The sequence below is a fragment of the Astyanax mexicanus genome, chromosome 1 (genome assembly GCF_023375975.1).
Source record: "Astyanax mexicanus isolate ESR-SI-001 chromosome 1, AstMex3_surface, whole genome shotgun sequence".
NCBI classification, from domain to species: Eukaryota; Metazoa; Chordata; class Actinopteri; order Characiformes; family Acestrorhamphidae; genus Astyanax; species Astyanax mexicanus.
This window is the reverse complement of record NC_064408.1, coordinates 21,041,113-21,064,235: the sequence shown is the minus strand read 5'-3', so window position 1 is coordinate 21,064,235 and position 23,123 is coordinate 21,041,113. Positions and strand designations below refer to the sequence as shown.

At 38.2% G+C, this 23,123-nt stretch overlaps 2 protein-coding genes across 2 annotated transcripts; one reads left to right on the top strand and one right to left on the bottom strand.

Moving 5' to 3' along the window:
* Nucleotides 1-552: 552 nt before the first annotated feature.
* On the top strand, nt 553-5,726 carry LOC103033746 (endothelial differentiation-related factor 1 homolog). Its single transcript, XM_022667755.2, has 5 exons — nt 553-828; nt 2,114-2,165; nt 3,852-4,012; nt 4,471-4,564; nt 4,996-5,726. The coding sequence occupies exons 1-5, from the start codon at nt 751-753 to the stop codon at nt 5,055-5,057; spliced, it is 447 nt and encodes a 148-aa protein (XP_022523476.1). The 5' UTR covers nt 553-750; the 3' UTR covers nt 5,058-5,726.
* Nucleotides 5,727-6,325: 599 nt separating this feature from the next.
* Nucleotides 6,326-22,481, bottom strand: dqx1 (DEAQ box RNA-dependent ATPase 1). The gene is made up of 12 exons (XM_007253984.4): nt 22,087-22,481; nt 17,983-18,342; nt 17,659-17,852; nt 16,539-16,926; nt 12,506-12,802; nt 11,682-11,781; nt 11,195-11,353; nt 10,097-10,288; nt 9,815-9,940; nt 9,470-9,660; nt 8,596-8,786; nt 6,326-7,422 (listed from the first exon to the last, which is right to left on the bottom strand). Exons 2-12 carry the CDS (start codon nt 18,280-18,282, stop codon nt 7,227-7,229), a joined length of 2,334 nt encoding a protein of 777 aa, XP_007254046.1. The 5' UTR covers nt 18,283-18,342; nt 22,087-22,481; the 3' UTR covers nt 6,326-7,226.
* Nucleotides 22,482-23,123: the final 642 nt, after the last annotated feature.

The following is a 23,123-nucleotide window of genomic DNA, read 5'->3' as shown; positions in this document are numbered from 1 at the left end:
TGCTTTAACTGCTGTTTACATGATTTTTTTTAATTAAAGAAGATTGTTTAATGATAAACATACTTACCACCACATGTTTTTGCAGGTTTGATGTGCAAGTTTTGAAAGCTGACAGCTGTGTCCTGTGGGGCACATTTTGCATTGCATTTCAGGACGTTATTGCCACGTTATTCCACGCATGAGCATCAGTGTGCCAATTTATTTTTTATTCAGACAATTGTTTTTTTTCCCAGCATTTTATTTTTTAAACAGTAATGAGGAGGTTTCCAATGTAGCAACGTAAATTATTTTTTTTATTTTAAAAACTACTTTAAAAATTACAAATTACTCATAAAATCTACTCAATTAAAGTAACTTGAGTAAATGTAATTCATTACTTTCCACCTCTGGTCTTTCGTTTAGTGAAAGGGCGGCATAAGACTGTGAATAGTCTGTGAGTAAAAAAGTCTGTGAGTAAAAAGTCTGTGACTTGTCTTTAGATGTGAGAGGGTCTTTTTAGAAAAGAAAAGTCTTTTTAGAGTCGTTTATCGTATGTTTAGCATAAGTGAGGTAGGCCTTGATTTAAAGGCCATTCTGTACTGGATTTCAGTCAACATCCAGGAGGTGGTGTTGCTGGAACAAAGCTCTAAAATCCTCACTGGAAGAGTCAGTGTTTTGTCGAGGAGCTCCAGTACTCCTCCGTTTCTCCGCTGTAAACAGTAACAGTTTTATACAGCTTTCTCTCAGCAGCAGCAGAAACACCCACGAACTATGGCGGAGTGCGACTGGGACACGGTGACCGTGCTGAGGAAGAAGGGCCCGTCCTCAGCTCAGGCTAAATCCAAGCAGGTTAGCAGACGGAGGCGCTGCTCTCCGCCCCCCGCTTTAGCCGCGCTCCGACACGGCCACGGCTGCTAGTACACTCCGCTGCGGGGCTCCCCGCACCGAGACTGGACTGACGGTAACTCCAGTCACGGAGATTGACGAGTCTTCTCTTTATATTACTGTGTGTGTATGTGTGTGTGTGTGTGTGTGTGTGTGTGTGTGTGTGTGTGTGTGTGTCTGTGTGTGTGTGTGTGTGTGTGTGTGTGTGTGTTTGTGTTTTAGTGAGATGTCGTGTATTGTGTTGGTGAAACTGGTTTGGATGATAAATGATTTTATTGGGAGTGTGCTGGTAGTGACTGGTGTCTGTCTGGAAGCTTCTAGAAAGTGCGTAGTCGGGTTGTGTAAACGACCCGTTGCTGCTGCATGTTGTGGTATAGACTTTTAATTGTAATAATCTAACAATTTGTAGTAATATTAGAGGGAACACACTACTACACACACCATTTATTCTAACTATAAAGCTGCATTTACATTGTGCATTTCATATCGGAGACTATATTCAAAATATACAGGAACACTTGGAATTATTTTGTAAACAAAAGGTGTTAAACAAACCAGAATATGTTTTATACCTTAGATTAAGTATTTTAATCTCAGTGTCTTCATGAGGTGGAGTCACCCAAAATAGTTTTCTTATGGTCTTGAAAGAGTTTCTGGAGGTGCTCATCTATTAATAGAATGAATTAATTCTGGAGGTGATTGAACTTTTGACTGAAATATTGATATTTGTTTCCACTTACCGTTACAATACAATCAAAATGATACAATATATTGTGATAGTAATATATTGTCCCACCCCTGTATATATATACAGCTGTGGGAAAAATAAGAGACCACTTAAAAACTAGATTGAAAGTCCTGCAGAAAGACTGGTGGAGGAGAACATGCAGTGTTATTCCACCAAATATTGATTTCTGAACTCTTAAAACTTTATGAATATGAACTTGTTTTCTTTGCATTATTTGAAGTCTGAAAGCTTTGCATCTTTTTATGTTATTTCAGCCATTTCTCATTTTCTGCAAATAAATGCTCTAAATGACAATATTTTTATTTGGAATTTGGGAGAAATGTTCATAGTTTATAGAATAAAACAACAATGTTCATTTTACTCAAACATGTACATATAAATATCAAAATCTGAGAAACAGAATTTTGATTCAGAAAGTGGTCTCTTAATTATTTCCAGAGCTCTATATAAATATGAAATATTTAAAATCAATATTAATTCTCCTTTTAAATCATTCTCCAGGCTGTTGCTGCTGCCCAGAGGCGTGGAGAAGATGTGGAGACCACCAAGAAATGTAAGTTTGTTTAAATGACACAGTGTAAGCAGAATTGTGCTGGTGACACTTGCGTAGATGTTCAATAAGGATCTTGTTTTTAACGTAATGTTGTGTCATGGTATAGCAGTATAACTTGTTAAAAATAATGTGTACTAGTGGCAATATTTAAAATATTGTCTTATTGACTTTGTGTACATCTGGGGCCTCATGTACTAAAGGTGCGTACGCACAAAAACATTGCGTACGCCATATTTCACGCTCACGGTCTGATGTACTAAATTTGACTTGAACGTGTGAATGTGCGTTCCCCCACGGAAGTTTTGTATTGGGCGTACGCCTTTTTTTTGTGCGTATGTATTGTTTTTTTGTCATTTGGCGACACTTAGAGGCGATGCATTGAAATTACAACTCTTAAGATATCCTTTATGCACACATTGAAGTAAGCCATTATTGGGTAAAATAAAGTAAATTAATCAGACAGTTTCATTGTCTTACAGAAATAATCGTTTAACGTGTTTCCACTTAGCCTAGATCAGGTTTGCGCTGGAGTTGTTGGAGATGCAGCGTTGGCATTACTGGAAAATACTGCTAATGGCCGAATTCATTGAGCGCGCATTTTCCGTGACCATTATGTTTTTTTGGCCCATGATGATGACTGGCTTATAAGCAGTTTTAGATTTCCAAGAGCATAAGAAAACAAGCTAAGTGTGTGACGTGTGTCTTTTTGGTAGGCAACTCATTTAAAGCATTTAAATGAAAGCATTTATCTTAGAATAATAAAACTTAAAACATGGGTAATTATACGCTATGCGTATATAATATTATTATTATTGTTATTATTATTATTATTATTAATAATAATAATAATAACAATAATAATAATAATAATAATATAACATTATACTCTGCGTAATTGAGGGAGGAATCATGGCAAGTGTGATGCTTTCGTGCATTTGCGCTTGATTTCAAGTTGATTGTGATGTACTAAGAGAAAGTACGTGGAATTCTGCCTACGCACGGTTTGATAAATCCGTATTTTTTTGTGCGTACGGAACTTTTCAGGTCTGAGCGTACGGAACATTTTAGTAGGAAGTCCACGCAAGTCTTAGTACATGAGGCCCCTGGTCACTACATGCATCTTCTGTATCAGGATTATATCTGGATAAGGCCAAGCCTCATAGTAATACAAGTATAAACTTACTCAGTAGGCATTTAAAACGGATTAAAATGTCATCACTCACTCCAGGAGCGGGTCTGAGACGTAGTTGAGCCACATGTTACAGCAGTAAAAACACATCCAACATTTTCAAGATTACAACCAAAGTTTTCCTGTACAACCAAAACACCAGTAATAAGTGGAGCTAATTTGTATTTACCATCCTACACAGGAATCAGATTTCAATCTTACTAACTGAGTGTTAATGTATTTGGCTAAATTTAACCAGAATACACCCATTTAATTAGATACAGCCACAGTGGCCAGATGTAAATAGAGTCATAGACCACAGATGTGCACTTTATTGTACACCTGTTTGAACAAGATAGGATGCAAAATAGATTTTGACAGCACATGCTGTCTTAGATTAATTTTGATATAACTGAATTATTTAGGTTGAGAATGCTCCTTTGGTAAAGGCAGTGTTCGGTATCCTCATGCTAATTTCATAACCACTGTTTGGGAAATGTGATGCCTGTGTTTTTAAGGGGCAGCAGGGCAGAACAAGCAGCATTTGGTGACTAAGAACACAGCTAAACTGGATCGTGAGACAGAGGAACTGCAACACCAGAGAGTGCCACTGGAGGTGGGCAAGGTGATCCAGAGAGGCCGCCAAGACAAGGGAATGACCCAGAAAGATCTCGCCACTGTATGTAATCTTCATTTAAAGAGGCACTTAACCCTAAACCATATTTTTTCATTAATAGCTAAAATGTTTTTCTTTGAAGTAATAAAACATACGAGACCTGCTTAAATATTTAGAAACATTTCCTAACCTTTAAAAAAAAAACATTGCTGCTGCTGCAGCTTAGCCCAATCAGCTCTTCCTGCTGCCCTGCCTCTAAACCCATACATCACCCAGCGCCTCTCCCAAACTGCTTCTACCATTTTGTTTTAGCATTTTTCAAATTTGAGTTGAAAATCAGGGGGTTTATTTACCCTTCAAAGAAGAAATGCTGTATTTTTCAATAAGACTTAACATCAATCATGGACCGATGTAAAATGGGATTTGTCATGTAAATGATGAACTTCTTACATTTCTGCTTGTATTTCAGTGTGACTTAACATTAAAATGATAACAATAACACATTTGTGTCTGTTTAACAGAAAATTAACGAAAAGCCTCAGATTATTGGTGACTACGAAAGTGGAAAAGCAATTCCCAACAACCAGATCCTGGGCAAGATAGAGAGAGCCCTTGGTAAGATATGAACGTCTATGTGGTAGAGAGTTACACTCACCAAACATTTTATGAGAAACACTGTACCAATACTGGTTAGGGCCTCCCTTTGCTTTTAAAAACAGTGAGCATTGTGCAGTCGATGGATTTTATTGTAGGAGATTCTGGTCTTTAGCTGTGTACTCCAAAGCTTAGGCTGCAGTCGGGGTAGGACTGGTCTACAGGAGGACTGTCCTTTGAAGACTCTTTCTTAGTAGCCTATTGGTCACATACATGAAAGAGCCACATGATTGGCTGATTAGATAATGGCATCTAGAGTTTCTAAATAAGGTGCATGGTAAGTGTATGTTAAATGTGGTAAAAGGTTACATAATTTTATTCTAATGCTTTATGCATCACATATAAAGAGTATGCAATCATTCAGTGTTTCCTTTACATTGTGACACTTACAGGATTGAAGCTGCGTGGGAAAGATATTGGGCAGCCCTTGGAGCCTAAAACCAAAAAGAAATGAGGACAAAGCCTCGAAATCAGCCCCTTCCTCCCCTGATCTTCCCTCACTCCATATTCCCACTTACTAAACAGATTTATGCTACTTGCACACGCTTGAAATAGAAGGGTCATGTGACTACAGATGACAACTACAAAGAAAGAATGTAGAGAAAGAAATAATTATTTTTTTGTTTGTTGCTAAATATGTGGAGCTCTACAGAGTTGTATATAGTTTAATTTGTGTTAAATTTAGATATGTTTGAATACTGCACTCCCGTTTTGGAGAGAGTTTGTTTGAAAGATGCACCACTCTGTAGCTGTAGTTTAAATGACTGCTGTAGTTTAAATGACTGCAGCTTTAGTTTTTGCCTTTTAATAGTGCAAGAGGCATACACCAGCCTTAACCCTCTAAAACCCTCTGACTGTCCCTTGCTTCCCCTTCCTTGTCCTGGGCTGATCTCACACGGGTTCTACTGAAGAACCTGGTGTACCACTGCATTCAGAAGCTGCATTATAAAATGTCAATCAGAAAAATCCTTAAAACAAATATGAATGACTTTGTTGCAAGATCTAAAAAAGTGCTATGATTATTTTGGTAAAAGAATGTTTTTGCATGTAATATTTTTTGAGGTTTGCAGAAAATAAATGACTTTCACATGTGCTTATCTAATAAAGCTATTCAAAAGCATGACTATGTTTTACATATTTAATCATTTTTTATGTGAATTTTACAGCAGGAAAGAACTTTCAGTGGATGTCAGCTTAAAAATACTTTATTAGTAGTATTTTGGAACATTTCTATTTGGTCAGTTCATTCTGCACCCAATGAAAATGTGATTCCTGTCTAGAGTTGATTGCTTGGATTGACAAATCTAGCCAGGTGCTGCTGGTCAGTCATTACCAAGCCGTTCCCAAGGTAACGGAAAAATTGCCAGCCCATGAATTTTGGTAGGTCAGTGTACATCTGTGTTTAAAAAAGAGATGTGCTATCTTGGTTATTTTAGCTGGTTTGCCATGTTTGGGTTAAACTGAGATAAATATGCTTGAGTTCAAAACAATTTGGGACAAGTAACCATTTAACCTGTGTATCCAGGCCTAATGATGTCAAAATCATACTGATTTGGAAAATAGTTGGTTAAAATAACGCTTTTACATTGGACAGGTGATCAGATTTTATGAAGCATTCATTGCATTATATAAATGTGTGATGTACAGTTTTTTTGTTGTAATGAGAATAATGCTAATGTGCTTTATTTAGAGCTACTGTACTTTAAGAAGAAACACTACAGGTTTTAGGTTATGCAAGTATATTTGAGTTCACACATAAGTTGTGAAAAATTAATATTTTAAAATCAGATATGTACACACAAAACATCACAATATTAACAGATGCCGCCACAAGATTGTTTTGGATAGAAGAAAAATAGATAAGGAGTATACAGTAAAAAAACACCTCCATAGCTAAGAAAATGGAAGTTTACTATGCAAGGGATTGTGTAAACAACCCTGAGAATCCACAGTGATCACAGATCTCCAGCAAAAGTCTGTCCTCGAGGTTCAAGTTACCCTGGATGTTTGTTCACCTTATTAAAGCGGGTTTACACGTCCACAAGGAAAGGACAAGGGACAAACTCCTGTTTCACCTATTCACAACTAGTCAGAGAACACAAACAATAGAGAGTAAGGGAATACACACCCTTCAGATTAGAACATTATCAGATCATCTCTATTTCAGGTCTGGTGTGGCTGAGAGATAGTCACCCTCACTAACTGTAGTGTTAGAAGTACAGTGCCTTTTTTCATTATTCATGGGGAGGAATTACTATCATTATATTATTAGTTGTTTTGTAACTTTGAGGCTTTTAAACCATATTATTTATTGCTTGGTGCATTTCCAGGGTTTTTTAGCACTTTAATAGCAAAACTCTTTCAGATAACATCATTGCAAAGCCAGCTGAAGATTAGTCTGTTTAGGCTGTTGAACAGCTACCTCAGCTCATACATACGTATGATTCAAGTTCTTAAGATACAGCAACGGCATTGCACTGTGCCCCTCACAGCCATTGATTTTTGCTGTAAAGTTAATAAAGTTGCCTGTGCAAGAGAGCCATATTTCGTACTTAATGTTTTGGGCTCATCAATCCCAAAGTATAATTTAAGTGTATGCAACACACACACACTCTCACATGCATCACTGTAGAATACACATCTCCGCACTGTACTGATCCCGATGCTCTCCGGGCCTGTCTCCATGCCTTTTACTTTCAGTCTCTCCTTCCTCCTGTTCGTCCGGTGGGAGAAGACTCTGTCTGATCTCCATTAACAAGTCTTTTCCTTCACTGGGAGGAAGGTTACCCAAGTAGTACTGAGGAGCTAATTCCACAAACCTGCAATAAAAAAAAGATACATGACTATTTTTATGCTGCTTAAATTATGTTTTAACTAGGGCTGTCAAGATTAACGCATTAATTCATGCAGTTAATCTGGAAACTTTAACATGTGACAAAATTGACAGAGCCTGGGGACACATAAGCTATTTTATTTAGCGATGTAACACACCAACGCTTACTGTTCAGAAGGTAGATTACCTTTAATTTATACTGAGGTTTATTCTCTCTTTATCTTTTACAATTGTGTGGTTGTGCACACAAACACAACTGATGGCATGTTTCTCTTTTCAAGCGGTTTGAAGGCGGAATATGGAGCTACACTAGAGTTTACTTTCTGTTTTCTATTAAAAGTCTCAGTTAAACTCAATAACTAGGCACGTTACAATATTTTAGTGTAAAAATCTTCTAAACTCCCCTTGAGATCTTATAATACAGTACATAAAAGGATCTAGTCTGTCAAGTGTAAACCATACTCCATTATTTTTGTTTCCTTCCCAAAAATACAGTTAGGTGTCAGCATTTAAAACATGTAATATGATGATTTTATTCATGATTTAGTCACAGAATATTGTAATTAAAACAATTCATTTTAAGGGATTGGCACCAAAAATACAAATCTAAGTGTTTCCAACACTTATTCTTTTATTCACATTTAAATACCCATTGTCAAAAGCTTAGTCTTAAGAAAGAAAAGAGTGATTAATCATGATTAATCAACGTAATTGTGTTGCGATTAATTAAATTATTTTTAACTGATGTTTTAACACTTGTTTTAATCATTGGACTGAAGTGACATATCTAGGGACCAGTTAATAATTAGTTTAACAGCAGAATGATCTGATCACAGGTAGACAGTAAGTGATAAATCCACTTATATCTGGCACTCCATGCATCTCTAACACATCTCTGCTGCAATATTTCACGGCTTGAGAAAATGAACTGCCATACTTGTTAGACATCAAGATGATCCACAATGGAACATTCACAAATATCAAAGGCAGAAAGGTTGAGTTCAAGGGCCAGGGTTGGGCTGTATGATGGTAATACAGGGTACAGTGGTATAATAAAATAATGAATTACATGTATAAGTATCCGAAACATGCATTTTTATTTCTTAACACCACAGCACTGGTAAAGTGAAGGCAGGCAACGAGCCACAGACAGACTCACATGTGGGGGTGTACTTCCGATGCGGTGCGAATGCAATTGTCGTGGGAGATGGTGAAGTCGTGGTAGAGCACCCAGCTGGGGGGGTTGGGTCGCGGCCGGCGGCAGAGGTATGAGGAGAAGGGGTGAAGGTGAGCCACATGCCGATGTGTCAACAGTAAATAGTTCCCTGAGCCGTCTACATCATGAGCAACCTGAGGAAGACAACAGTCCATTATATACGCATTTGGAAGTTAGTAGCTTTAATATTTCATATCCATCAAAGCTGCACGGATTCATGTCTGATAGAAATGAGAATACCCAACTTAATCAACAGCTCTGTCAGTGATCTCTTTATCTGTATAAACAGACAGACTAACTGCAACAGATGTGTGTTCTTACTGTTGTTACTGCTCTCACTGTGTGCTCTTACTTTACTTCATGTGAGATTTGTAAAACATGAAGGTTAAAAAAGTCTGGCTTTAAAGTGTGATTCTAAATAATATATTTTTGAATCTGTATATCTAAACCTGTTTTGTTACAATAATATAGAGTTTAAATTATTTAAACATTTACCAATTACTTGAAGTTCATATGTGATGTTAATCTAAAGTACAATTAATATATATTTTTAAATATTCATTTCATTATAACACCATTTTATTATTGTATCTATTATAATTACTAGTTATGTCATAAAATACATATAGTTTTGTGTTTTCTGGTCCTTGGTCCACCACAGACATTGCACTTGCACAACCTTGTATGTTGTTCATCATTGTAGGCCCTAATATCAGGCCTCATTTCTACACAAACTCTGAAATTAAAAGTAATAAATGTTCCACAAGCTGTCTAAGCAAGACCAGGGAGTTAATTAACACTTAACTGTACACTTTACCTTGAGAAAGAACCCTGAGATGAGAGCTCGCTTTATATTTGTGCTGTTGTCCTGGCAGCCAAAGGCAGGTGGTGAAACTGGCAACTCAATCCGTTGCATCACCTCCAGAAGCTCCGCTCGAATCACCACAGCCAATCGCAGCGCAGAGGCATTTAGGAAGTTAGTAGAGCACCAAGCTTCATCCTCATTGTCTATTAAAACATTGAGAGAAACAAAAATGCAATACTTTCAATTAGATCTTTACACAAAACTTTAGTGTCAGTATTTTTTAAATGAGTATTTTAGAGCTTTGTGTGTTTATCATATTTGCTTCTACTCAAGCCCTGCTGTTTTAGAGTTACTCACGCTGTAGATAAGCATTGTAGACATTAATGAGTGTAAGATGGTCTCCTTCTGAGTGTAGAAGTGGGCGTCTGTGAGTTGCTGCTGCCTCTTCTTTGTTTGGTGGAGGTGTTACGAAGCATGGAGGAGCTGTTAAAATAAAAGGCATCGTTTTCCTTTCTCTCAGTGAGATAGATAAATGTGAATAATATGACAATAACAATTTTAGGACATTTTTGGTCTTCTTTTGTATCTTTCTACATGGATTTGTGCATGTGTGCTTGTTTGAGCAGAAATTCTATTTACCAGTAAGCATTGCAGCAATAGTGAGCATTTCACTGACACAGTCAAACTCGCAGGCTGCAATAAGGGCTTTGGCCAGTGGTGGCTCCAATGGAAGCTCGGACATGATGATGCCCACCTCTGACAGATTACCATCATCATCCAGAGCAGCCAAGTAGTCCAAGTCCTCCAGAGCCTGCATCAGGGCCTCTGGAGCTAAAAAAACAGATGGGAGAGAGAAAAATTAGGTACTACTAAAAAGAATTTGCAAACTAAAGCTAATGAAATACTGCAGGCTGATATGCCTACTAAAGCCTAAAAAATAATATCCTAAAAATACCTTAAAAATACCTATTTTTGAAAATATCAGATATCTAGCTAATATCTGGAACAGCTGCTTTTAAGCTCTCTCTCATTATGTATCATGACTGAACTGGAGGTAGGTAGCTTTTCCTGTCCTGCCGTGGTCCTGAAAGGAGATTGTCATTTTTGATTGTCTTTGCAACTGCACTTAAGGATACTCTCAAAGTTCTTGGAATTTTACCATCTGACTGACCTTTGTTTATTAAAGTATTTTTTTCTTTACTTAGTCGAGTTGTTTTTGTCATAATATGGATTAGAACATTAATTAAATACCCTGTATACCAACTCTACCTCTTCACAACTTTACAACTGATGCTCTCAAACACATTTAGAGACAAGTTATTCAAGTGATTCACTCTTGTTCAGCACAGCTGTTAACTGAAAGCCAGTCCAGGTGACTCTACCTCATAAAGCTGACTGAGAAAATTCAGCCAAGATGTGCAGAACTGTCATCTATGCAAGAGGTGCTTTAAAAAGAATCTAAAATAAAAACATTTTTGGATTGTTTAACACTTTTTTGTTTACTAAACAATTCCATTTTTTAATCATAGTTTGAATGACTTTAGCTTTAATCCACAGTGCAGAAAATTGACATTAAAATAATAAAAAGATGTATTCAAACTTTTTACTGATACTTTATTTCTATAATGGTACGATAAATGAAAATGTGTTACTAAGCAACATTTTGATGATATTTGTTTCAGACTTGATATGTTTTACCAACAAAGCTTTAAACTTAAACTGACTTTAAATCAATACCTGGTCGGTCAAGGAACTTGCACTGGCCCATGTCTGCTATGTCCAGTCTCTTGAGCAGAAGCACTAGGTGGCTGAGGTTAGCTTCTGTGACTCCAGGACAGCGAGCTTCAGGCATCCCCTCCTCATACAGAGACTGATGGTAAAGACGAAAACACACCCCTACAACAAAGTGAACAGTATACATATTTTCATATTTTTTGCTGATGTTTATTTAAGAAGACAGTGAATGTGAACAGGCAATAAGCAGATTATTTCTATCTGCAGTCAGCAGCCAGAATGCCTGGCATTTTTCTGCCCTAAACCTATTTGATGTGGAAAAATAGAAATATGCTGCTAAGTTCTCATTAATTTAGAGTGATATTCATCCACATATTTAAACAAAGATTATTCATCAATTTTAGTGGACTCATTTTTTGGTTAATGGGAGGAACGGGAAGAGCCCAGGCACCACGTGAACTGGCTCGGGTGTCAGAAAAAAAAGCCTCACCTGGCAGCTTACTGTTCACTCTCTGAGATCGTGTTTCCGCCTGGTGTTTGCTGATTGGTTGCTGAACCTGAGAGTCAGCTCGGATCTGTGGATTGTACACCTGGAGAACAAGAGTAAATTGGGTTAATTAAATGAATCTGTATTTTTTTTATTTACCAAAGTAATGACATACTTTATTTATTCCAATTTGTTTGTTGTGGTGGTTTTATGCACTGAAAATGTTTTTTATTTCAACAAAAGTTTTCTAATTTTTCTTCTTCTAATCTCTTTAATCACCTATTAGGAAAAGAGCTATGTGTCATGAATTTGCTACCGGTGTGTCAATGAGGAACAGCAAAAACACACATAATCTGGCATTTTGTATTCTAATTTGGGCAATTTCATATGGTGTATTGAAAGCCGATACATATCTAAACTGTGGCAATGTGACTCAGTCTAAACTGTTGGATCGGAACTCATTTAACTGTTGCTTCAAGACATTTAATGTGGGGAAAGGGGAATTGAAAGACAGCAGTGAGAAAGGTTTTCAAACACTAGAATTTTTTGATAGCTTTTGTGATTCGTTTGCACAAATGCATCAGTTTAAGGGTGCTGTTAGACATATTAAAAGCATAATGTGAACAGCCTTAAAACATCAGATTTGGAGAAATATGGATTTTGGCCCTTAAAAGCTTTGTGAACTTTCTGCTGCATTTTGAATGCTTAAACAATTAAGCTCTTTAATAAAAAAGGTCAGTGTTTCCCAAGTTATATACTTATTTAAAATTCCTGTAATGGAAAAGGGAAACTTCTCTTTAAAATTTCTCTTTTAAAGACCAGCTCACCGTTTTGAGTTCAAGTCCTGTGTCAACAACATAGCGGATGTTAGGCAGAGAGAAGGAGGCCTCTCCCAAGGTGTCTGTGAGGATGACCCTGCGTTTCAAACCGGACCCTTCAGGAGTGTCTAGACCAGGTTGCTCTGTCTCTTTTGCTTCAGCCTGGTCTTCAGCTCCCTCCGTATCGTACACGTGTTGCGTGGCTGCACCGAGGCCAGAGTGGAGAGGCAGCACACGCAATGCCCCAAGATGAGGACTCAAAGCTACACACTCCTTCTCTAACAGAGCAGCACATTCAGCAATTTCCTGACAGAAAAAGAGCAGAAAAAAAGAAAAGATCATTCAATTATCTTTGACTTATTGACCATTTATGAGTATTTGTACATATAACAGTAATTTAAATACATTTAATGGACACCCCTTCTAATGAACACATTTAGCTACAAGCTGAACACATTGCTGACACAGATGTGCTTGTCTATTCTTTGTAGATAAAAAATAGACAAGAACAGATAATAAAATATGCCCTTTTTAAAGCAGATAAAACAAAAACGTACTGGCACTATAGCTAATACCAGGTGTAGAAGCAGTAGAACTGGAATAATGGTGCTCCATCCAACAAATCAAATCATTCTATCAATGCTTTACAACCTAGAAAGCCTTTCTTGGACAAAAGAGAAAGCAGAATTCTTAAACAAAAGCTGGATAAACGTTATTTCCACATCATTTCAAAACATACAATTAGTAAGCTAAACGTGGTTCTTCAATGGCAACGCTCAAAGAACATTTTAGAAGTGTAGAGCAACGATGACAGGATTACAGTTTTTTAGATGAGGAGCATGCCGGTTGTGGAGAGATCATGTTTACAGAGCACATGCTTTTTATACGTCCAAAGCCAGTGCTATCACACTGAATGCTAAACTGAATTTAATTAATAATATATGCATGCTCAGAAAGCAAACATCCTGCTCTTCTCAATACAAACACACACACACCCACCCACACTCACACACAAACCAGGTCATTTACTGTACCTAATAATGCACAGGGCTCTTTATCTCATATATGTCTTAAAGTCTTAAAAGGCAAGTAACACAAACATCTTAGAACACATTTACATCTTGTAAATGTTCCCACAGTGATTCATTTTTTTCTATTTATTCTTTCGTCTCTATTAGTCTACATTTCCAGCTCTGCAGTGGGAATCGAATGTTGGAATGGTTAAGATTATGAAATAGGTGAGGCCATGGAAATATTGACAAAGAAGGAGTAAACGTGTTTGTGTGTGACAGTAATTAGTCATGTGTGTTAAACAGACACTGATTATGTAAGCATGATTTTGCTAACAATGTTTCTGTCACTTTAAATACACATACTTGAATATCTTCCTTTTTTAACTCAGGCAAATATTTTACAGACAGTAAACTGATTCAAAATGTCTTCACAAATGAATGTTGAACAATCCTGCAAGCTATATTGACAAAAGTATTGGGGCACCTGCTCATTCATAATTTATTCTGAAATCAAGGCTATTCCTTTAAGCAGTACAGGAAAGGCCTACTACTTAATTTTGAAGCATTGTATTGAAGCAAGATCAGGATGCTGTATGTAAACCACTCCACCTCATCCCAGAAGTACTGATGCAGTGTATGTACATCTACATATGTTTCAGCAATGCATGCTTCTTAAAATATAAAAATGCATTCAATGTAAGGGGTTTCTACAAACATTTGAACATATAGCCTGTGTGTATGCAGTACCACTTAGAATTTTGAAGACCTTCTCTCTGAATGTTTTTCTTTATTTCTTTATTTAATTTCTTTTCTACATTGTAGATTAATAATAAAGACATAAAATTAGCGACACATATGGAACTACACAGTAAACAAAAAGTGTTTATCCTCCACAATCCCCTGACCTAAACTTGATCAACTGAGATTGTGATTTGGGATGTGCTGGAGCTTCACAGCATGAAGGAAAAGCAGCAACTATTGTTCAGCTCCTCCAGGAACTCCTTTAACCTCCTTAACCTCATGAAGACACTGAGATAAAAATACCAAAAGTATGCAGGTCTGTCCTCAAAAGTCAATGTGGCTATATAGAAAAATCTAAAGTATAAAACATATTCTGTTTTTTTTTTACTTTTTATTTTACAGATAAATTCTGTATGTGCTTCCGTATAGCTTCAATATTAAATTTCCAATTTCCAAAATCATACAAAGACAGAAAACAGACTGAATGAGAAGAAGTGTGTCCAGACTTTTGACTGGTATAGTACATGTTTGTGTTACAGTGGAGAAGGAATTGGTAATTTAAGATCTACTGAGATCCACCAATACTATTAGATAACTATAAACTATCTACCTCAGTAACTGCTGTGATTATATATGTTCTATATGTTACAGTATGTCACACATCTCTGCACCTTATCCCCACTATACACTTTATTATACAGTATCGGTACTGCACTGTCCTGTCACTGTCTTTAAATTGTCTCGTCCTTTGTATTTATTGTATTTATTGTTATTTAGTGTTATAATTTTATAATTTTATGTTGCATTGTCGTCACTCCTGCACTTTATGTTGTCTATTGCTTGTTGTTCCATGTGGCACCATGGTTCCGGAGGAACGTAATTTCATTACACTGTGTACCTGTACTCAGATGTAATGACAATAAAAAGCCTCTTGACTCTTGACTCTTAGATCATCCACTTCATGAGAGTAAGTAACCTTAGTGGTGTCACACCATGGACACCCAATACACCTATTCCATTCAGCACGTTACAGCTACAGAGCGTCACAAAAAAAGAGTGAGTAAGCGAGGGAGGGACAAGGAGATAGATATGAGAAAGGCTTACCAAGAGATAAGACAAAGAAATGAGTAATAATGTCCATAGACTAGAAAGCATTCCACTAAGAAATGCAACAAAAGTATCACTGTATGGTGTAAACGCTGTACGTTAATCAATAACCAAAACCAGACAATGCAGACTGAATTTGAGATCCTCTTCAGTTTTGTTTAGGGTTTTCTTTCAATGGAATCCCTCTTGGGTATTCTGGACACAATTATAGTTCAGCCCTTACTTTCCAAAGCATTCATTTGCTTCTAGCCAAAAGCAGCAGTGGACTACCCTGTAATTCAAGCTACTGAAACTGAGACATGGCAAAAGGAAGAGGATAGATTTTGGGGATTTTCCCTGCATTCATATAACTATAATGCTGGGTAAACACCTTATGCCGTCTCAAAAATGGTTATGAAAATGGTACTTAGACATTTCTAACTGCCACAGCTGGAGAAGAGAGCTCCTTTCATTTGAGACAGTAACTTCGCAAATAGCAGTCCGGCTAACTTGGTTTAAGGTGAAAATACAGTATCATCAGATATGCCTTGACGCTGCTATAATTTCCATTTTAAAGTTGTGGCAAACCTTCAGAGGTCAGCACACAAAGCCACAGCTCTGCTGGCTGAAGATGCACATTTTCATGTTACTAAAGATAAATTCCGAGTCAGAACCAAGTCAATAATTAAATTCTAAAAATGTGACAATACTTGTTTTTTAAGGGCACTGAAAGTAACTCAAACTACTGCAGCAGTCATAGGTACACAAGACTATTATTATTATTCCAGAACTGATGGAGGCAGCATTATAGCCTTATAGCCTTATAGCATTATAGAAGAAGAAGAAAAAGAAAAAGAAAAAGAAGAAGAAGAAGTAGAAGAAGAAAGAAGAAGCTCTGTACACATAATCCAAGACATGTGAACAAGGTGAACAATAGAAGTCACAGTAGCTGATCAGTAGGTATTGTTTTTGGTTAATTTGCATCCTCTTTTCAGTATCTGAATTCCAAAGGTCAAAGACAGATACAGTGTCACCCTACTGCATGATTGGTGTACCTAATAAACTGGCAACTCACCTAAGCTATCACGAGTGAACGTGCTAGACTGACTATCAGCTAACAGTTAAGAAGCACTTACCTGCAAACGACCTGGTGAATGAAATTAGAAAGTAACAGGATTAAAACGGCTGAGGGCTATAAATACCTGGCCGCTGGGGAGGAAGACGAGTATATCTCCTTCTTCACCTCGCCGGTGAAGATCCAACACCATCTGACAAGAAGCTGATGCTGGGTCACGTCCAGCAGGGGGGTCTCGGTACAGTGTCTCTGTGGTGGGTTTATCTAGAGGCGGGTCGATTACGAGATGAGGAACTCCCTCCCCTAGGAAGCTGGCGATGCTGCTCGCCACAGGGGGCGCCGCGAGCACCACGACCCGCAGGTCACCACGTTGCCGGCATACGTCCCGAAGTAGGCCCATCAATACATCAGTGGCCACGGTGCGCTCCTGAGCCTCGTCAACCACCAGCACACCGTACTGACGCAGCAAGGGGTCTGACATCATCTCCTGCAGGAGCAGCGAGTCGGTCACAAAGCTGGGAAAAGAGATATTGAGAAACAGTGAGATATGGAAATAATTAAGATGATTGCTGTATAACATTTAAAAACATAATTATAACTAAAGTAGATCTGATCCACAAACAATTATAATACACCTAATACACCTAATACACACATAATTTGAAATTTCAATATATTTTTTAGGTGCATTACTTAATTTTTGATTACTACTTTTTAAATTATGGATTGTCTCTTTCAGAAATCATACCAATATTTAATGCACGAGGGGCCAATAGTCCATGGAACATGGGAAAAAGTCATGGGACATGATAATAGTAACCCTCAAAAGCTTCTTTCACATGCTTGCCTGGTGACCACTCCTTCAGAGCAGAGCTCATAAGTCCATAATTAAGTAAAGTCTGCGTGTTTCAGTCTGATGCATGAATTAAAGCACATGTTTACAATATCTACATTACAAAAAAACAACTTAAGACATGCAATAAAAACATTCTATGATACCTATGATTCATATTTCCCCACCATATTGGAACCAAACAGCTATAAATGTGAGACATATAAATATGTACAGCCTATACTAGCCTATACAATTCTAAAATAATTTACTACAACTGAAACTGTCAGCAAACTCTTCCCAACGTTCATGGTTGTAATGACTTAAAACGGCCTTTAAGTGCAACTTTTAGGTCAGAAACTTAGATGTACAAATGTTAGGATACACCATACAAGCAGCATCATTCTTTCCTTACCGTAATAAAGTGTCTGGTGTGCAGCCATCATCGTGAGGCACTCTGTAGCCCACCTCCAGCCCCAGACTCAGGTCCATTTCATCAGCCACTCGAATAGCCAGACTACAGGCAGCTGCTGCGTACGGCTGGCAGCAGCAAACTAGGCCCTGTGTAAACTGATGAGATAGCGCATACTCCACACACCACTGAGGCACCTGGACGTACAGAAACACACAGACGCAAAACACTAGTCAAGATCCTGAAATGTTTGTTTGTTGACAACATTTTATGAAGCAAACCCTACAAAGTGTGGGTAAAAGTGTGTGACTGTTCATAGCTCCTTACTTGGGTGCTCCTGCCTGTGCCACCCTCTCCACTCAGCACCACCATGCTGTGAGTCTCCAGGTGCTCCAGCAGGCTGTACTTCAGGTTCCACACTGGCAGCTTCCGCCGCTCCTCCAAAAGAGAGTAATAGCGCGAGGAGAAGGGCAGGCTATCATAAGGGTTCACTTCCAGATCAGCCAGCTCACCCTCGCCACTCTCTGCTCCATCATCCAGGTCACCAGACAGCAGAGAGGACATCGAAAGGTTGTCCAAAGCAGGAAGGCCCAGGCCGGCCTTTGTGACTGCCGGGGAGGACGACATTATGAGAAGAGCACAAGGGCTGAAGATCCACACCTGAGGAACTCAGGCAGTCTGAATTACCTGCAGAGGGGGGGAGAAGATTCCACACATGTTTTACAGTGAGCTGTCAAGAGGCAAAGCATATTAAAAACAGAAAGAAATATACTACAGCATAATATGTTATCAGCAGCCTGCTCTGTCAGGGCTTGTGCAACAGCTACCTTAAGAAGAAAATGCGCTGCTTAAAATAAAACAGACAAACAATTAGGCATGCACTGACTTTGCCTCTCTTTGTATTTATTTTCTAATTTACACAGATTAATATGACAGACAATGATAGTAATTTGGCAATAATATTTATAATTTGTTCAATAATATTAAAAAAGGTCAATACAAAAAGGTTTACTTCAGGTCATTTTAGAATATTCGAAAAATTATTGAAACTGACATTCAGGACCTCTGACAAGGTTCAGAACATCTGTCAATTATTTAGTTTTGTGTTCACGTACTGTCCCCTTAAAAACATACTACTACATACGTAGCCTCATTTCTACTACTTCTTACCTCATTTCCTCCTTCCCCTCCTTCACTTCTCTATCCCTTTATTTCCCTTCAACCTCCTTTAAACCCTATCTAAAAATGTTTTGTCTTAACTTCTATTACTTTTGTATTTGACTATTGTAAGTTGCTTTGGACAAAAGCGTCTGCCAAATGTAATGTAATGTAATGTAGTCATATAACTCCACCTTGGATGGATAGATGTAACAAGGAGCAGCTTGTGCCAAAAAATACTGTGTCTATGACTCATTAAACTGATTGTGTATGACATGTAATTGAGTAATCAAAACTGTCTCATTAATTATCCATGATGCTGATTTAAGATTATATTGCCTTACACTACTATTTTAAAACATTCTGCTTTTTTGGTATGAAATGTTTTGCTACATAAAATAACTACTGTCTGATTAGCTAACTTCTACACATTCATTTGTTTGCCAAGAAAGTCCAGTTTATGATAAATTAGCTCTGAATACCAATATATCTATTCCAATATTTGCTCTTGTGTCTGTTTTACTTTCTGGCACTCTCTTTTCGGACCCCAATCTGATCTATTTAATAGGATTCATATATGTGCCATATATTATTATTATATATTCAGTCTTGTGTACTGAGTCAGTCAATCACTCTTGACTGTATGTGTGAACTAAGCAACTCCTATGAGAAACTGTCTTCAGCAGCTGCAGCTCTCTGCCATTCCACACATGTTAGGAATGTCAGCACACGCCTTACGGCTACTCGCACAAATGTTAATGGAGAGATGGGGGGTTGATGCCCACTCTCTCCGCGTTTGTTGTTGTATGTGTCATTCATGACATGACGTTTGGCTATGTGTCACCAAGAAAGAGATGAAGCAGCTGAGACTTCCTGATGTCATTGTAGCTGTGGTATTTCTTCTGAACACACACTCACCTCACTCTCTCTTTCTCACACACACACTCTCTCACACACACACACACACACACACACACACACATTGAGATTAGGGTGAGCTATCAACACTTGAATGCAAAGATGACTACTGTGCAAACTTTACTATGAATGTTCTCCAGGAAGGCCTCTAGTGGGGTGTTTTTTAGCTAAGCAGCACAAAAGCCACCAGGAGTCCCTCAATATCTGAATGTCTCAATGTAATTCATCACAACTACAATATATCCCATAATACTAACCAGCTCAACAATCTTAGGTAAGAAAGAGGCAAAACTGTCCCTGTGGTGATACTGCAAGTGTTTTTACACACATTTGGACCTTAGGGACAACACTGTACACTGTTTGTACAAAGAAAAACAGAAAGGATATTGCATAGGGCTCCTGAATACGATCATAGTTTTGCAGTAAAATGTAGCATATCTGGGTCAAATCCAAGAAGACAATTTTCTATTGTTCTAGTCACCGGGCTAAGTGGGGCAATTACGGTTTATCATCACACAGGGAATACAACCTTTCCAAAAATAAAACTATCTTGAGGGATTGTAAGCTATTAAACGTTTGGGAGACACCAGTGAGTCTCACTAACACAAAGTGAAATGTTCATTTTGTGACATACATGCTGCATAGACCATACAAATCATGAACAATTTTGTAATGTTGTTAGGCCTGTCACAAGAACAAGACTAAAGACTTGTACAATTAAGAACAATATATGGACATAAACTCAATAATGATTATTATTGATCTCAAGATTGTGAATGTGTTTATTTAAATTCTGTTTTGTTTTAGATAGTTCAATGATGTTTACATCTCAATACCAAGATGTAAATCCTCTTGAGAACAATAATAGTTCATTGCTCTTTAAAAGGGTGCCAGGTTGTTATTATTATGCTAAGGATTTTTTTTTATTTAAAAGGCCTTCATATGTTGTCATAAACTGGCAATAATATTGTTCACTCCGAAAAATACAGTAATCATCTAGCTAATAGTAAAGAGGTCTAGCTAAATGTTGTCTAATGTTAAGTGATGGTGGCTATTTTTTGTTTTTCTGCTAAAGTGATCTTAAACCCCATGTATAACAGGTGACCTGACACAGTGAGCAGTGCTAGACATATCTGGTCTCTATATCTGGGTTCTAAAGATGCCTTCCTGAAAACTAATGGTCTCTCTCTAATGATAACCTTGGCCATTCCCACTGGGTAGCAACCCCACCATTAGCTTAAGACTCTAATGGAAATGGTAGCTCTCTAGTTAATGGTTTTGTTCAGCAAGGGCATCAGACATGAAGGCCGAGGACAGAAAGATAGTTGGAGGAGGGGAGGGGAGGGGTAATATCATGGGGGGTAAAAATGGGGCACACAAAAACACAACAAAGGATTAGCTTCAAAGCTACACAGAGTGAGACAGCTATATATACGGCTCTGGAAAAATAAGAGACCACTTAAAAATTATGAGTTTTTTTTTTTATTTTACCTAATTAAAAATCTCTGAAATATAATCAAGAGGAAATTGGATGATTACAAACCATCAAGCCAAGCTGAACTGCTTGAATTTTTGCACCAGGAGTGGCATAAAGTTATCCAAAAGCAGTGTGTAAAACTGGTGGAGGAGAACATGCCAAGATGCATGTAAACTGTGATTTAATAACCATTGTTATTCCAATACTGAATTCTGAATATGAACTTGTTTCCTTTGCATTATTTAAGGTCTGAAAGCTCTCCATCTTTTTTGTTATATCAGCCATTTCTCATTTTTCTGCAAATAAATTCTGTAAATGACAATATTTTTATTTGGAATTTGGGAGAAATATTAGTAGTTTATAGTATATTTGTTCTTTTTACTCAAACATAAACCTATAGATAGCAAAATCAGAGAAACTGATTTAGAAACTGAAGTGGTTTCATTTTTTTTCAGAGCTGTATTATCTACAAGTTATATCTATTTATTTATTTAGCTTAGCTGCGAAGCTGAGGTAGCAAGGTTATCTAGCTAAACACTTTATTAAAATACGCCTTTATGGCGGTTTAGTCTGTTTTACACTCCAAGCAGATAAATTAGCAACATGTACTACAATAATACATCATATTTAATTAAATTAATGCGGAATAAATCTTTATTTTCTCAATAAAAGCAACGCTGTTTAGGTAACTATACTAGCTAACTCAGTCTGAATGTTTACCAACGGCTGTTCTACGTGTCAGCTGACTGTCTGACTGACTGTCACGAAGAGCAGCTAGCTAACGTTAGCTAAATGTTTCGTTAAATAAACCCCACCGTTCAAAAATGTTATAAACAGACGTTTATAAAAAAAACGACGACACCCAAATGTCTCTATACCTGAAACCCATCTCTCTCCCGGGGGTTGGGCACGCCTGTTACCGCTCTGTCATACCGGTCTGACACCAGAGCCTCCTGAGCCTCCTGCAGTCAACAACAGTGGAAATGTACTGGGTCACCGACCGACAGCTCCAGCCGGACCTCAGCCGCGGCCACACAGCGAGAATCCGCGGTGACGGCGGACCGGCCGGGCCCGCAGATTATCTCCCGTCTAATTCCTGACTGTTGACGTTGGCCATCGGTCGCGGGGCGCTACCGAAACTCCGCCATCTTTGCTGAGATCACCGTGCGCAGGTGGAGGCGGAGCCCGGAGCCTGGAGGAGGAGGAGGAGAAGGAGGAGGAGCTGCAGCCTGGAGAGAAGGAGCCTGGAAAAGAAGGGAAAGACGAAAGGGGAGGAGATGGCTCTGAGAAGGAGGAGGGGCTATTGCGGAAGAGGAGTGGCTTATATCTGAATGGGGAGGAGCTTGGAGGTGAAATAGGAGGGGTATGGATAAAGAGAAGGAGGAGTTGTGTTCTGGAGAAGGAGCATAGAGAAGAAGTGAAGGAGGAGAAGGGTTGGAGGTGGCTTGGAGAAGGATGAGTTATAGATTTAGGGTGAATCCCATTTCTCCCCTTGGCCCTACCCCTTACCCCTACCCCTTCTTTTCGAGTGTAATCCTTCCCCTTGAAACGGAGTTACAAGGGGAAGGGGTAAAATCCTACCCCTAGGAATTGGGACAACCCTTCAAGCACCCGGTGAAAGGTGAATCTTATTGAAAATAGCCTCCATAATATACTAGAAATTGTATATCACACTGGTTCCCAACACTGGTCCTGGAGCAGGTAATGTGTTCCAAAAACAATATAATGTGCAAGAATATGGGTCCTCAGTGACAGAGGAATCACTGGTATATCACAATGATGTTTGTCAATGAACAATAAATACATAAATAAATAGCACTGATTTATGACCAGGCTACTAGCGGTGGTGTGTAGGTGACCCTGCTGGGCTGATGTGATGATAGCAGTGGAGCGCTTAAGTTCAGTAGCCTAGCTG

What these genes read in the sequence shown, in the direction of transcription:
- LOC103033746 (XM_022667755.2), top strand. Translation starts at nt 751, where the DNA reads ATGGCGGAGTGCGACTGGGACACGGTGACCGTGCTGAGGAAGAAGGGC. An exon ending in TGTGGAGACCACCAAGAAAT is followed by an intron (nt 2,166 to 3,851) that starts GTAAGTTTGTTT and finishes TGTGTTTTTAAG; the next exon opens with GGGCAGCAGGGCAGAACAAG. An exon ending in CAAGATAGAGAGAGCCCTTG is followed by an intron (nt 4,565 to 4,995) that starts GTAAGATATGAA and finishes TGACACTTACAG; the next exon opens with GATTGAAGCTGCGTGGGAAA.
- dqx1 (XM_007253984.4), bottom strand. Translation starts at nt 18,282, where the DNA reads ATGTCGTCCTCCCCGGCAGTCACAAAGGCCGGCCTGGGCCTTCCTGCT. An exon ending in TCTTCCTCCCCAGCGGCCAG is followed by an intron (nt 12,803 to 16,538) that starts GTATTTATAGCC and finishes TTTTTCTGTCAG; the next exon opens with GAAATTGCTGAATGTGCTGC. An exon ending in CAGGACTTGAACTCAAAACG is followed by an intron (nt 11,782 to 12,505) that starts GTGAGCTGGTCT and finishes CTTGTTCTCCAG; the next exon opens with GTGTACAATCCACAGATCCG.